Source organism: Loxodonta africana, chromosome 9 (assembly GCF_030014295.1).
Source record: "Loxodonta africana isolate mLoxAfr1 chromosome 9, mLoxAfr1.hap2, whole genome shotgun sequence".
In the NCBI taxonomy this organism is placed as follows: Eukaryota; Metazoa; Chordata; class Mammalia; order Proboscidea; family Elephantidae; genus Loxodonta; species Loxodonta africana.
The window spans coordinates 83,665,496-83,678,561 of NC_087350.1; the positions used below are offsets into that span (position 1 = coordinate 83,665,496).

The 13,066-nt window shown below is 43.5% G+C and overlaps 1 protein-coding gene across 1 annotated transcript in view; it reads left to right on the plus strand.

Annotated features, from left to right (window-relative positions):
* DCAF12 (DDB1 and CUL4 associated factor 12) overlaps window positions 1-5,463 on the plus strand; it is a 33,002-nt gene extending 27,539 nt beyond the window's left edge. Inside the window, exon 9 of the mRNA XM_003407311.4 lies at window positions 102-5,463. Within this exon, the coding sequence (XP_003407359.2) occupies window positions 102-260 (159 nt within the window). The 3' untranslated portion in view covers window positions 261-5,463. The remainder of the gene's footprint in view (window positions 1-101) is intronic.
* The last annotated feature ends 7,603 nt before the right edge of the window (window positions 5,464-13,066 follow it).

A 13,066-nucleotide genomic window follows, 5' to 3' on the forward strand; every position in this document is an offset into this window, starting at 1 on the left:
CTGCTCCTCTCAAGGAGACTAGAAAGCATTCCTGTCTCTCCCTCCCCCTTTTCTGCCCCTTAGCCTAAAGGTGCTAACAGAGTTTCTTTTTCTTCCCGTAGAAGCATGATGAAACCTGGAGGAATTACTTTTCGGACATTGATTTCTTCCCAAATGCTGTTTACACCCACTGCTACGACTCGTCCGGAACGAAACTGTTTGTGGCAGGAGGTCCCCTCCCTTCAGGGCTCCATGGAAACTATGCTGGGCTCTGGAGTTAATGATAATTAACTCTCTCCCAAAATGCAGAGACTTACACTAACATCCATCCTCCGTTTCCTTGTTTCTTCTTTGGATTTTTATCCCCCCCCCCCCCGCCCCGCCCAATTGTGTGAGGCTCTCAAACTATAGGGGGAACAGCGGAGTTTACCTATGGTTTAGGCATTTGACGGGAAGAAGCTCTGTATAGAAATCTGAATAGGGCCTTTTCCTTTTTGGTAATCAGAATTTTAGTTTATTGCTCTTTTTGTTTGTTTCTCACCAAACGTTATTAATACCTATTTGTGTTTTTTTAAGTGACACACAATTTCCCTTCTCTGGCTTCCTCTTTAGGCTGACACACTCATTCTCATCCTTACTTCGCTCATGAGGTAGGGTTCCTTTATATTTACGTGGTTGCTGTCAGACTTTCCGTGAAAGTTTGGGGGCTGTGTGTGTGTGCGAGCTTGCGTGTCTGTAGATAACTCTGTGTCACTAAAATTATCTGAAGTGAGGATTACTTGTAATTAAAATATTTATAAAAGAAACAACTTTATTTAGAGTCCAGCTTTGGACTAGTCTTTATCTTGTTTTTTGAAGTCTGACAAGACTGATTATACGAAGTAAAAACAAAGAAAAACAAATATCCATCAGGAAAACCCTTTGAGTTAGACTGTAGGCTTCTGGGGGGGCCCCCATGCCAGGATGTCAGAGTGTTCCAGCCCCTACCTGTCCCTCCACCTGTGCATCCCCAGGTGAGAACAGTTCTGTGTATGTGTCACTTCCACTTACCCACCTCGCCTCTGCTTAGCTAGTGGCCACCCCCCTAAGACATCAAGGTCTCCATCCAGATGCAGCTCTGCAGGCTGCAGAAGGCTTGGTAAGAGCCGGTAAAGAGACTCAGCCCCCCTGGCTTTGGGGAAAAACTCTCTTCTCCTTTTGCCATTCTTCCAATCTCCCAGTGGATTTTGCTTTTGTTTTCTAAATTGAGTTCAGTCCAGAAGGGTGGGGGTGAACAGGGGGTGTATCTGTGTGTAGGGAGTGCTTTGTGTGTGTAATATTTATTTCCTCAGTGCATTGGGGCTGGGGCTGAGGCTACCCCTCCCTCTCTGTTGGTTCAGCACTAGGGTGGTAATGGGCTGGTCTGCAGCCAGCAACGTTGTGCATGTGAGTAGTATTTGTCTGTTCCTCCCTTGAACTGTCTGTGTAGTCTGAGGTTTTTAAACTTGCAGGCAACTAACTGACTGATGTCCAGTTGTTCCCTGCTTTTTACGTATCATGTTGTAGATAACTAACAGCTGTTCCCACTCACAAATTCTTCCTCTCCTATAAGCACATACTCTGTGTCTGTCAACAGCCCCTCCTGGGGAAAGGAAAAGTCCTATTTTTACTTCTGCACCCCAGCTTCTAAGCTGCTGTCCCAGTTATCCTCTTCTGCTCTGGGTGTAAGTGGGGAGAGTGGAAAGAAGAGTATCCTTCCCTTGATAATGGGGGACTGCTAGAGAGGGGAAGTAGCAAGTCCAGCCCAGCTTTGTGGTACAAGGTACACACCACTCATTCTAGAATTCCCATCTTCTAACCTAGAGAATATAGGTGCTATAAACAGGGAATTAAGGAAAATGCTGGATGCTATAGATATTTTAATTGTCTTAATTATTTTCTATTATTAAACTACAAGCTGTAGATTTCTTAGTTCTCACAGAACTTCTGTTATTTTAAACTGACTTGTATAGTTTAAAAAAAAAATCTCAAGTAGGATGTTTTGTACTGTTGCCTGACCCTCTTCTGTGATGGGTAATGCGTTTGATTGTTTGGGATTTTCTGTCTTTAAAAATGTAGTACTTTTTGGAGAGGAAAAAAATAAAAATTATTCCAGAGCAAAGTAGTTTGTGTGAGTGTACACCCAAGAGGCTGCAGAAAAAAAGGCCCCAAATGACTGGTTGGGGGTTGGCTTGGGATGCTGGGATTGCTTGGGACAGTGAGGGAACACAAGAGTTCCTTTAAGGCTGGAGGCAAATCAAGTGCAGAGACATAAACACCAAGACTTGCCTGTCCCTGATCCCCAGCTTTGGCCCATACCGAGAGCAGATATGCCCAGGGGAAGTAGTATGGTACCTAGGAAAAAAAAAACAGGGTGAAGACGAGGAAGGAAGGTGCTAGTCCTTGCTCTGAATGACTGTGGATGTGGGAAAGATGACCAGCATCTCCTGCCATCGGGCTTCCCTTACATCAATCGGGTGGTGATTGGCCCTGTCTGTTTTAGTCTGGGAGGTGCCCAGGTTACTGTGAGAATGGCTGCACAGTGCCCTGGGAACAGGATTTTTTTCTGGAGTCGGGGCCATAGATCCTAGATGCCCTATATAAGTGAAGGACACAGTGATCATGGTGAGTGGTAACTCTCAGAGCCTGATTGGCCCTGTAGCTGAAAGAAAGGTGGCTGAATTAGACCACCCTCATCACACAACCATCTCTGGAAGACCCACCAGGGCTGGGCCACTGAACCTATTCCTCTGCCACATGGCACTTGTTCCTTTCTGAGGCAAGCTAGACACAGCGGCCCTTCGCACCTGCTTTAAAGGCTAGTTCAGAACATGGCTCACACAAGGATCAAAGGCTGCAAGGCAGGAAGGGGGAGGCGAGTGAGTTGAAGCAATGTGAAAGGGCTTCCTAGAGAAGAGTTAAATTAGGAAAGAGACTATAGAATCAGCCTTTCCCAATATGTCCTTTTCAGAGTACTAGATCCATGGAACAGCAATTGATACTTGTAAAATGTTCCATGGTCGAGTCATTTTTGGGAAATACAGGTTAAAGACAAGCTCGCTCTTTCACAACTTCTCAGGTTCTTAGTTGGTTACTGTGGAATTTGTGTTATGGAATATGCTCAGAGAAAGGTGACTTAGGGGATACAGGGTGAGCCTGGCCTGGGCCTCTGGTCTCAATGGAATCTTGGCCCTGCTCCCATTTTCCAGTCAGACTTTCCAGCAGAGTATCTATCACAGAAGGGCTTTGTGGACTTTATGGGATCCCTCCCTTTCCTGCCAGCAGTCCCCACTCCCAGGCAATGAAAGAACTTCCTTGTTCTTTCACGGGCTCCTCCCATCATCCTTTGAATCCTTTTGCAGGAAACTCTGGAACTGAACTGAATTCCTAGCCTTCCAAGCCTTGTTTATGTTCCAGGCTCCTGGCCCTAGGTATTTTTAATAAACATGAAGACTCCCAGTCCAGGCCTCTCTGATATAGCTACAACCCAGACAATTCTAGAGCAAGTACCCAGAAATGGCAAGTCAGGATATCAAGACCCTTGGCTTAGCATCAGGAGTCTATCTTGTAGGGATCAGCCTGTGATCCAAGTGTTTTTATCTCCTTTCAGTCGGCTGGTATCTAGGATACAACAAAATGGTGAGGGGGTGAGGAGGATCACTCAATGTTATTTACTTTTAGTCACATCCTATTTCATGCTAGTATTCTGAGATGACAGGAAGCTTTGGGAAGGTAGAAACATGGGCATCTAATTCTGGAACCACTGATGAAGCCAAAAGAAGGCTCAGTTTTCTTAACTTGGTTCTTTTGCCCTCACCTCAGCTCCTCCAAAGAATAACCCAGAGAAAGAAATGTGAACCCTACCCCTAGAGAGAGAGGTGTGAAATGAGCTGCTGGAGATGGGTTGTAAGCTGTTCCATGATTCAGCTCTCCAAGACAGAGGTGTGAGTGGTCATCTCAAATTCCTGCTGGGTTGGGCTTTACATCAGAACACTCCCCTTGATTAGCATATAATTGCCAAAGTCAGAATTTTTACAGGATAATAATACTCATTAACTGAGCTCAGTCACAGGTTACTGCATTTCTTGTTAAGCAGTATTCAGAGCTGTAATTAACATCCCAAGTGCTGTGGACAGGAAGAAAACAAATGATCCACTCATGTCTTAAAGAAAATAAATTTCCCTCACTTCTGGCTGTTTTGTCCTAACTATTGGCAGCCTGGACAGAGGACTGGAAATAATAATGAGGCCATAAGTCAGGACTGACTCGATGGCAACCAACTATAACTTTGTTCTCCAGGATCAAGGCTATATGCCAAAAGCAGAGAATATCACAGGGCCGGGTACCACAGCCTGAGGTGTTGAAATTTGGGCCTTACAGTGTGTTGGTCACCTGAGAAATCCCTCATCTTCACCACCACCACCCCTCTGCCCCTTTAGATCTTTCTGCTAAAAACACTAAATTGTTGCCCCAACCACCATGTGTAAGGTTCCATACTTAGATGTTTTGGGGGTTGGGGGTGGGGCTGTTACATTACCTGATTTAAGATACCACTTTAAAATTGTAGCTATTCCCTCCAGATACATGACACCCTGTGTGTCAACCACTCAGACTAAGTATGAACAAAGTATGGAGGATGTGGATTCTAGTTGCTACTCATGGTCAAATGACTTTGAGCAATTCTCTTCTCTTCTCTGGACATCAGTTTTCTCATTTTATAAAATGAAGAGTTCAGATTAGACATTGGATGATTTCCTGGATCCTTAACATCCACATCAACTATTCTGCTGGTGCAGGGAAGACTAAGAAGAATAGGCAGTAGTCACTGTCTTCAGGCAGTTTGTCCTCAAAACAGGTAAACTATAAAGTTTTTGTTACGTACCTCTTATTTCCTAATGGCTTCCAGTGAAACATTGAAACTTGTGTGGGTTGAATAGTGTCCCTGCAGAATTCATGTCCACCCGAAACATCAGAAGGTGACCTTATTTGGGAATAGAATCTTTGCAGATGTGATTAAGGTAAGGATTGATGTGCTCACACTGGATTAGGGTGGGCCCTAAATCCAGTGAGCGTGTCCTTGTAAGAGAAAAGGACACACAGGAACACGCAGAGAGGGAAGACAATGTGAAGATGGAGACAGAAATTGGACCAATGCCTCTACAAGCCATGGAATGCCAGAAGCCACCAGAAGTTGGAAGAGGCAAGGGAAGATTCTCTCCTAGAGCCTTTGGAGGGAGTGTGGCCCTCCTGACACCTTGATTGTAGACTTCTAGTCCCCAAAACTGTGGGAATAAATTTCAGTTGTTTTAAGCCACCAAGTTTGTGGTAATGTGCTATGGAAGCCCTCAGGAAACAATACAGGAGTATTCTAAGGAATTTCTTAGACACCAATTTTTGTAAAATCGCACTTGAGATTTAAGAAAAAAAAAAATTTTTTTTTTTTTTTAATGATAATATGAAGATGAACTAACACGGTAGAGCTAAGACCTGAAAAAGCAAAAAAAAAAAAAGCTGAGAACCACACTTAAAAATTAATAGAAATACCACAAGTGGATAGCTTCAACAAACAAAAGTTTATTCTATCACAGTCTAGTAGGCTAGAAGTCAAATTCAGGGAAAGGCTATCTCTGTCTTTCAGCTCTGGAGAAAGGTCCTTGTCATCAATCTTCACCTGGTCCAGTAGCTTCTCTATGCAGGAACCCTGGATTCAAAGGACACTGCTTCCAGTGGTGCTTTCTTGGTGGTATGAGGTCCCCATGTCTCTCAACTGACTTCTCTCTTTTAGGCCTCAAAGGAGATTGGTTTAAGACACAACCTAATCCTGTAGATTGAGTCCTGCCTCGTTAACATAACTGCCTCTAATCCTGCCTCATTAACATCATAGAGGTAGGATTTACAACAGTAGGAAAATCATATCAGATGACAGAATGATGGGCCATCACACAATATTGGGAATCATGGCCTAGCCAAGTTGACAGATATTTTTAGGGGACACAATTCAATCCATAACAAGGACCATAGTAGTACTTCTTAAAGCTGCCCACCACTGATTGCTTTTCCCTACCTATCTTGAACTCAACGTTTTAAATTTTACTCTAGGTCATCTTTTCACAGTACAGATTGTGTAGAACGTTAGAATGTTTTTCCTATCCTGAATTTTATTACCCAGCAACATGTACAAGCTATCTGGAGTCTTCTTTGATAGCAGGACATAATAGGAGATCTTGCTGAGATATCTTAACCTGCATTACTCTAGGAACTGCCTTGTGTCCGCCTATGCAGACCTGGAGTTATTAGCCAGGACATAATAAGGATCTCTGAGGATCAAGGATGCACAAGTCACCAGATAAAGTCAGAATTGACATTAATGTCCCTAGGCTACTGGTTTATATAACTGGGGACTACGGTCTTTATTAGGAACCCTTAGCCTAACACACGGGGTCGCCATGATTCAGAATCAACTGGTAACTAGTAGCCTCACAAAATGATACTTGTTGCACTAATTATATCCATTGACCCAGTAGTTTCACCTCTGGGAATTCAAGGAAATAATCTTGGCAAGTGTGCGAAGATGTATAAGGATGGTCATTGTAGAATTAATTAGCAAAAAAAAAAAAAAATACTGGAAGTATCCTAAATTTATCAGTAAGGGAATGGTCAAATAAACATACACAAAAAAGATACCACCAGATACTACTTGCCTCCTAATAAGTTGCAACAAGAAGTAAATGGCATCACCTAAGAAATATTCTTGCCAGAAAATTAAATTTGATCTAAACAAACCTTTAGATTTATCAGTTCTCAGAAAATATAGTGGATAGAAGAACATACTAATAATACCACAGGGATACAAACAACCAAATCCAGAATGTAGGAAAAATGACCTGACTTCTTCAACAAATAAATAGCAAGAAAAAAGAGGGGATGAGAACTGTTACAGATTGAGAGACTTAAGAAAGATATTAAAAAGAAAAAAAGTAATGCACACACTGTTTAGGTCCTAATTCAAAATAATAATTCAAGATAATCATGGAAAATTTAATACTGATTGAATATCAGATAATAGTAAGGAATTATTGTTAATTTTTCTAGGTATAGTGATGGTATTTTTTTTTTTAATCCTTATCAGAGATACATATTACAGTATTAATAGATGAAATAATATGATGTCATAGACTTGCTTCAAAATAATCCAGAGGGTTGGATTATTTTAAAGCAATATGTTGATAATTGTTGAAGCCAGTGGATGGGCATATAGGGTGTTCGTTATACCGTTGCTGGGTGCCATTAAGTCTATTCTGACTCATCGCGACCCCATGTGATAGAGTAGAACTGTCCCAAAGGATTTTCTTGGCTGTAATCTTTACAGAAGCAGATTACTAGGTCTTTCTCCTTTGGAGTTGCTGGGTGAGTTTGAACTGCCAACCTTTAGGTTAGCAGCCTCAAGCTTAACCGTTAAGCCGCTAGAGCTCTTTTCATAGCAACCCTATAGGACAGAGTAGAACTGCCCCCTAGGGTTGCCGAGGAGTGGCTGGTGGATTTGAACTGCCAACCTTTTGGTTAACACCCAATCTCTTAAACACTGTGCCACCAGGGCTCTCCATTCATTATACTAGCCTCTGATTTTGTAATGTTAGAAATTTCCATAATAAAAAGTTTTTAAACAGTTCTTTGAAAGAATGAGGTAAATCTATTTGTATTCACATAGTGTGATTGCTAAGATACATTAAGGACAAAACAGCTACAAACCAATTTCTAGAGTAGGATCTCTTTTTTGGAAAATTCATAGTCTATAGTTAGGCATGTCTATATTTAGGGTCGCTATGAGTCGGATTCAAGGGTCAACAGGTATGGGTTTTTTTGGTTATATTTAGGCATAGGAAAAATCTAAAGTGTTATCACTAGAATGTCAAGAATGGGTCTCTTGGCAACAAAGTTTTAATTTTACCTTTTTTCTTATCTGTATTTTCTAGTAATATCACTTAAAATGCATTTCTTCCCAGTTTTTTTTCAACATGTATTGCTTGTGAATAAAAAATAGTGACAGAGGAGAACATAGAATATTTATTGTTACTCCTTTGCTCAGAAAGCTTACACCAAGCTCTACTCGCGCTACCTGAGGAGGATTCTCTCCCTCTTAAGCCGCAGCCACGGGCGCCGACCATGAGGCCTCTCTGTTGGCACCTGGATTCATGAGGGCAAAGTGGCACCAGAGGATGGGATACGTAGGCTAAAGCAAAAGAGAAGACAGTAAAGTGTCTTGAAACTGATAAGCCTTGGAGTGAGATAAGTCACCAGCTACTGCCGTAGAAATTGCTTCCAATATTTTCACCTATTGAAAGAAGTGCTTTTTTTGTTTTTTGTAAATCTCTTTTCCTGGTTTGTTAAACTGAAAATAAAGCTATGAAAAGATTTTACTATTTAAAAAAAAAAAAAGCCTACACCAACCAAAAAGTCTTCATTTCCCTTGTCCGCGTGAACCTTATTAGGCCAGCCAGATTATCCAATCCCCTCAACTCACATCAGCATACTCACTAGCTCTCTCCTTGTCAAAGTTGCTCCCACCCAACTCCTAGTCCTGTTCAAATCTTTCATGGTGAAGCTTCCAACTCCTAGAAAGTCTTCCATGATCACACCCCTTCTCAGCGAGACCACCTTTCAGGAGCTTTCCAAGCTTCGCCAAGGTACAGACGTACGTCACTGTACGTGGGTGCACTGGTAGGGCTGCCCTCAAGCCTGGGCCCTGAGTTTTGTGGGGAGACTGGGTAAATTCCTTTCCTTTGGGCCAATGACTCCATCATACATCCAGTAGGGGGAGCCAGAGCTTAGTTCCTGGAGAAACTATGTCTGGATAAACAAACTTCAGATGGAGGTGATAGAACAAAAACCCGTTGCCATCAGTCAATTCCCACTCATAGCGACACTATCGGACAGAGTAAAACTGACCCACAGAGTTTCCAAGGAGTGGGTACTGGATTCGGAGTGCCGAACTTTTGTTTAGTAGCCGAGCTCTTAACCACTGGGCCACAAAAGATATGCACAAATCATGTTCTTACAGGGAGGAGTCAGGAGAGGCAGGCAGAGCTTAGTGTCAATCTTTGAAGGAAGGTTTTTTTTTCTTCAGTGACCTTTATAGGGTAGCAATCCCTCAAGGTCCAAGCTTCCCTGAGCATTTGTGTGCGGATTTGATTTATAAAAATATATGCATACATGTTAGAAAAAAATATATACATACATACATACACTTCTCAAAAGTGTGTGTATGTGTTACAGAGAGCAACATACACCTTGTTCCAGCTGCAAGCGTGGAATGTTACCATTGGATCCCCAAATTCAGTAAATTGAGCCTTGGTTGAAACAATTAGTTCTGAGGCACCTTGGACAAAGAGCACTGGATCTGAGGTTGATGCTCCTAGTTAAATCCTGTCTTTAATCATTAGCCAGCTGTTTGGCTGTAGGCAGGTCACTAAATCTCCCTGGGCTGATAGTGAACTTCTGCAGTAAGGGATGCGAAGGTGCTTTGCAAACAAAGAACTCAACTGAAAGACATTCTTAAGGCTCTCAATGTTTGTATCAGAGCCTGAATCATCTGGGGAGAAAATTTCAGTCCCAGGGAGATTGCACATCTCCATCAATTAAACTCAGCCCAAATAGTTGTGACTCTGGTGCAGCCAGGAACATGGGGATTGGTTGGGGTTAACTTTGACAAAAAGCTCCAAGCCCTCAAAATGCCTACAGGCTTTTACACAAGCCTGAACCAGGAGCCTCTTCTTGCCTCCTGGTTATGGCCACAGAGAGGCAAGAGGCTCACCCGGCTGCCCACGGAGGCTGGAGGAAGAAGCCAGGTGGCCTAGGGCACAAGGGACCGAAGCAATCTGGAGAGGACGCTGAAAGCTGGGTTGCCTTAGAGGTTACTGGGCAGCAGCTTCTCAGGGAACACTGAGAATTCTACTAGGAGCTAAGCTGGCAGAACTGGAGCAAGGCCCCAAGCAGAGAGGTGTTGGTACTTGTAGGAAAGGCCCTCTTGAGGAGAAGTGGCCACTCTGCTGGCCAGGAGTGGGGGTGGTTTGAGCATTAATTTTGCTCTGTGGTGGTGGTGGGGGAGGCGCAAGACCCAGCCCCACAGGTCTAGTTTGGGTCGGCCTGTGTTTGGAGGCAGATGCTGATTTGTGTGTTCTCTGAGACCTCTCCCCTCCCCAGGTCTCTTTCTGCAACATCTGTAGCTGTCTGTGGCTACTGTTGGGGACTAGAGTTTTCTGCAGGGGCTATTGCTCAGCCTGGCACGTCTAGGCCTGCAGGAACTGGTTTAACTTGCTTCTGAGAGTCTTGACTCTACCCCATATTCCTTTGGCTTCAGGTTAGGGAGGTGGAAGGATTGAGGGAGGAGACAGGATACAACCAAAGGGATTTATGAAGTCCAGAAGGACCTTGGAGAGGTTAACTTTACTCTGAAGAAGGAAGAGAGGGTCCCCCAGTCTTCCCTGAGCTCTTACCAAGCTAGCTTCTCACAGGTCCCAGGACATATTCTGTCTCTAGCCCCTCTGTACTCCTCCTATAGGACCACTTCTAGTTAGTTTCACTCTTGATTTTCCAGAAAGTCACCCTCTTGCAGAAATCTTCCCCTGCCTCCTGGACCCATCCCCACCTGCAGGCCTCCAGCAGCAGATGCCTCTGATCAGGCCTCACTCCTTATAGACTATGGTTCCTTCAGGGTAGGGCCTGAGCTGTGTCTGTGAACCTCCACCAGCTTCGTGTGGAGTCAGTGTTGGGCTGAGGAGCAGAGCAGTCTCTTGAAACCTCCATCCATCTAGTCCTCTGCTTCTGTCAGTATGTGACAGCCCAGTGCTCTAACTTGCAACTTTCTTGACATCTGTTTGCCATGTTCTTAGTAGCCACTGTGTTACACACTTCATGACCAAATTATGGGCATAAACAATATCGTTTGAAATTAAGTAAATAAAATGATGGTAAGTGTGCTGCTAGCTTCCTTGCAACCCTCCAGATCAGCTCTCTATCCTGCTCAGTGCCTGCTTGGTCTCCATCAACAGGCTTCCTTGTTCTCTGGCTTCTGGTTAGGTTCAGTCAGTGGAGATTAGGAGGGAAGGGGGAGATGTGAGGTTATTTATTCCCCATAGCACATCCCACCTTCCTCCAAGCAGGGTCTCTGCCTGTATGCTCACTCTCTGCTTCCTCCCATTGTCCCTGGAGGCCCAGTGGTGATCAAAAGAGATTAAACAAGTGAGCAGAGCAGAGATGGGGGAAGACACATACCAAACCACATCAAGATCACCCAGGAGCAGAAGTTCAAAGAAATAAGGACCTTCCTCCAGAGCCAACAGAGAGAGAAGGCCTTCCTCTAGAGCCGGCACCCTGAATTTGTACTTCTGGCCTCCTAAACTGTAAGAAAATAAATTTCTGTTCGTTAAAGCCACCTGCTTGTGGTATTTCTGTTATAGCAGCAATATATAACTAAGACACCTCCCTAGAGCCCCATGCAGCAGGGAAGAATCAGAAAGCTCTTTTAAAAAAAGGCTTCTGGCAGGCATACAAATGAGGCAGCCAGAACTGACCAGCACCTGGAGCTGCCAGTTAGAGAGAAAGAGTCCCAGATGCTGGAAACTTTTGGCCCTGGAGAAGTTTTCCCAGGCTGAGGCCAAGGCTGACAACTAGTTTTAACTTTACACTTTGGACTGAATCCTCTTTAGACAGAATCCATCTGGCTGTTTCTTTCACTATCCAGGTGCTTTGTACCTGTGATTTCAGGAAAAGTGCTTATAAACCAGAGGGAGGCTGAGAATTCTCTGTAACTGGAGTCAGAGATGGTCCTAGGATTTTTAGAGCTGGATGGAATCCAAAGATTATTTATAGTAAAACCTCTTTGTTTTACAAAGAAGAAACTAAGATCCAGAGAGAGGAAGGGTTTTGCCCAAGTTCGCACAGTAGGTTAATAGCAGAGCTAATAATAACTAAGACATACATAATTCCTTTTTCTGCTCTTTTCATATATTAACTCATCTAATCCTCACAACAATTCTATGGAGGAAGCTCTAGTATTATCAGCTCATTTTACAGCTGAGGAAACTGAGGCCAAGAAAGGTAAAGTAACATGCTTGCTCCACAGTCTATGTTCTCTGCTACTTTACCACTTCCAGGATTATTGTGAGGACTTGAATCCAGGTATCCTAACTACCAGGTCACACTAACTAGTAATGAGGGTAGGGAAGGTGTGTGGGTGGGCAGGGAGGGAGTAGTTTAGTGCTGACCAAGGGTTTCTTAGTTATCTGGTGCTGCTATAACAGAAATACCAGAAGTGGATGGCTTTAGCAAATGGAAATTTATTCTTTCACAGTTTAGGAGGCTAGAAGTCCGAATTCACAGTGCCAGCTCCAGGGGAAGATTTTCTGTCTCTGTTGGCTCTGGAGGAAGGCACTTATCATCAATCTTCACCTGAGTCTAGAACTTCTCAGTGCAGGGACCCCAGGTCCAAAGTATATACTCCACTCTTGGTTCTTCTTGCTTGGTGGTAATAAGACCCCTCTTCTCTCTGCTTTGTGGGTCTCTGCTTGATTCTTTCTTTTATACCTCAAAACGGATTGGCTCAAGATAAAGCCTTATCCTTTAGATTGAGTCCTGCCTCCTTAACATAACTACCTCTTGTCATGCCTCATTAACATCATAGGAAGTTAGAATTTACAACACATAGGATAATCACATCAGATCACAAAATGGAAGACAACCACACAATACTGGGAATTGTGGCCTAGTCAAGTTGACACACATTTTGGGGGGATACAATTCAATCCATAACACAGGGACTGAAGGCAGAGAACTTGGGGCATAGCAAAGGACTGAGAAGACAGCCTTTTTTCTTGGGTCATTTTACTCATCTCCTCATTCTCCCTATCCTCCACCTTCTGCCCAGGTCTTTCTTAGGTCTCCAAGTGGTCTCCAGTGAAACAAGGTTATATGTAGTTCTACCTGATCTTCTCTGAGGACTCTGAATGCCACAAAGCCCTAAAGAAATGTGTCCTGATGATGTTATGAATGGAATCACTCCTGGTCCTCAGGG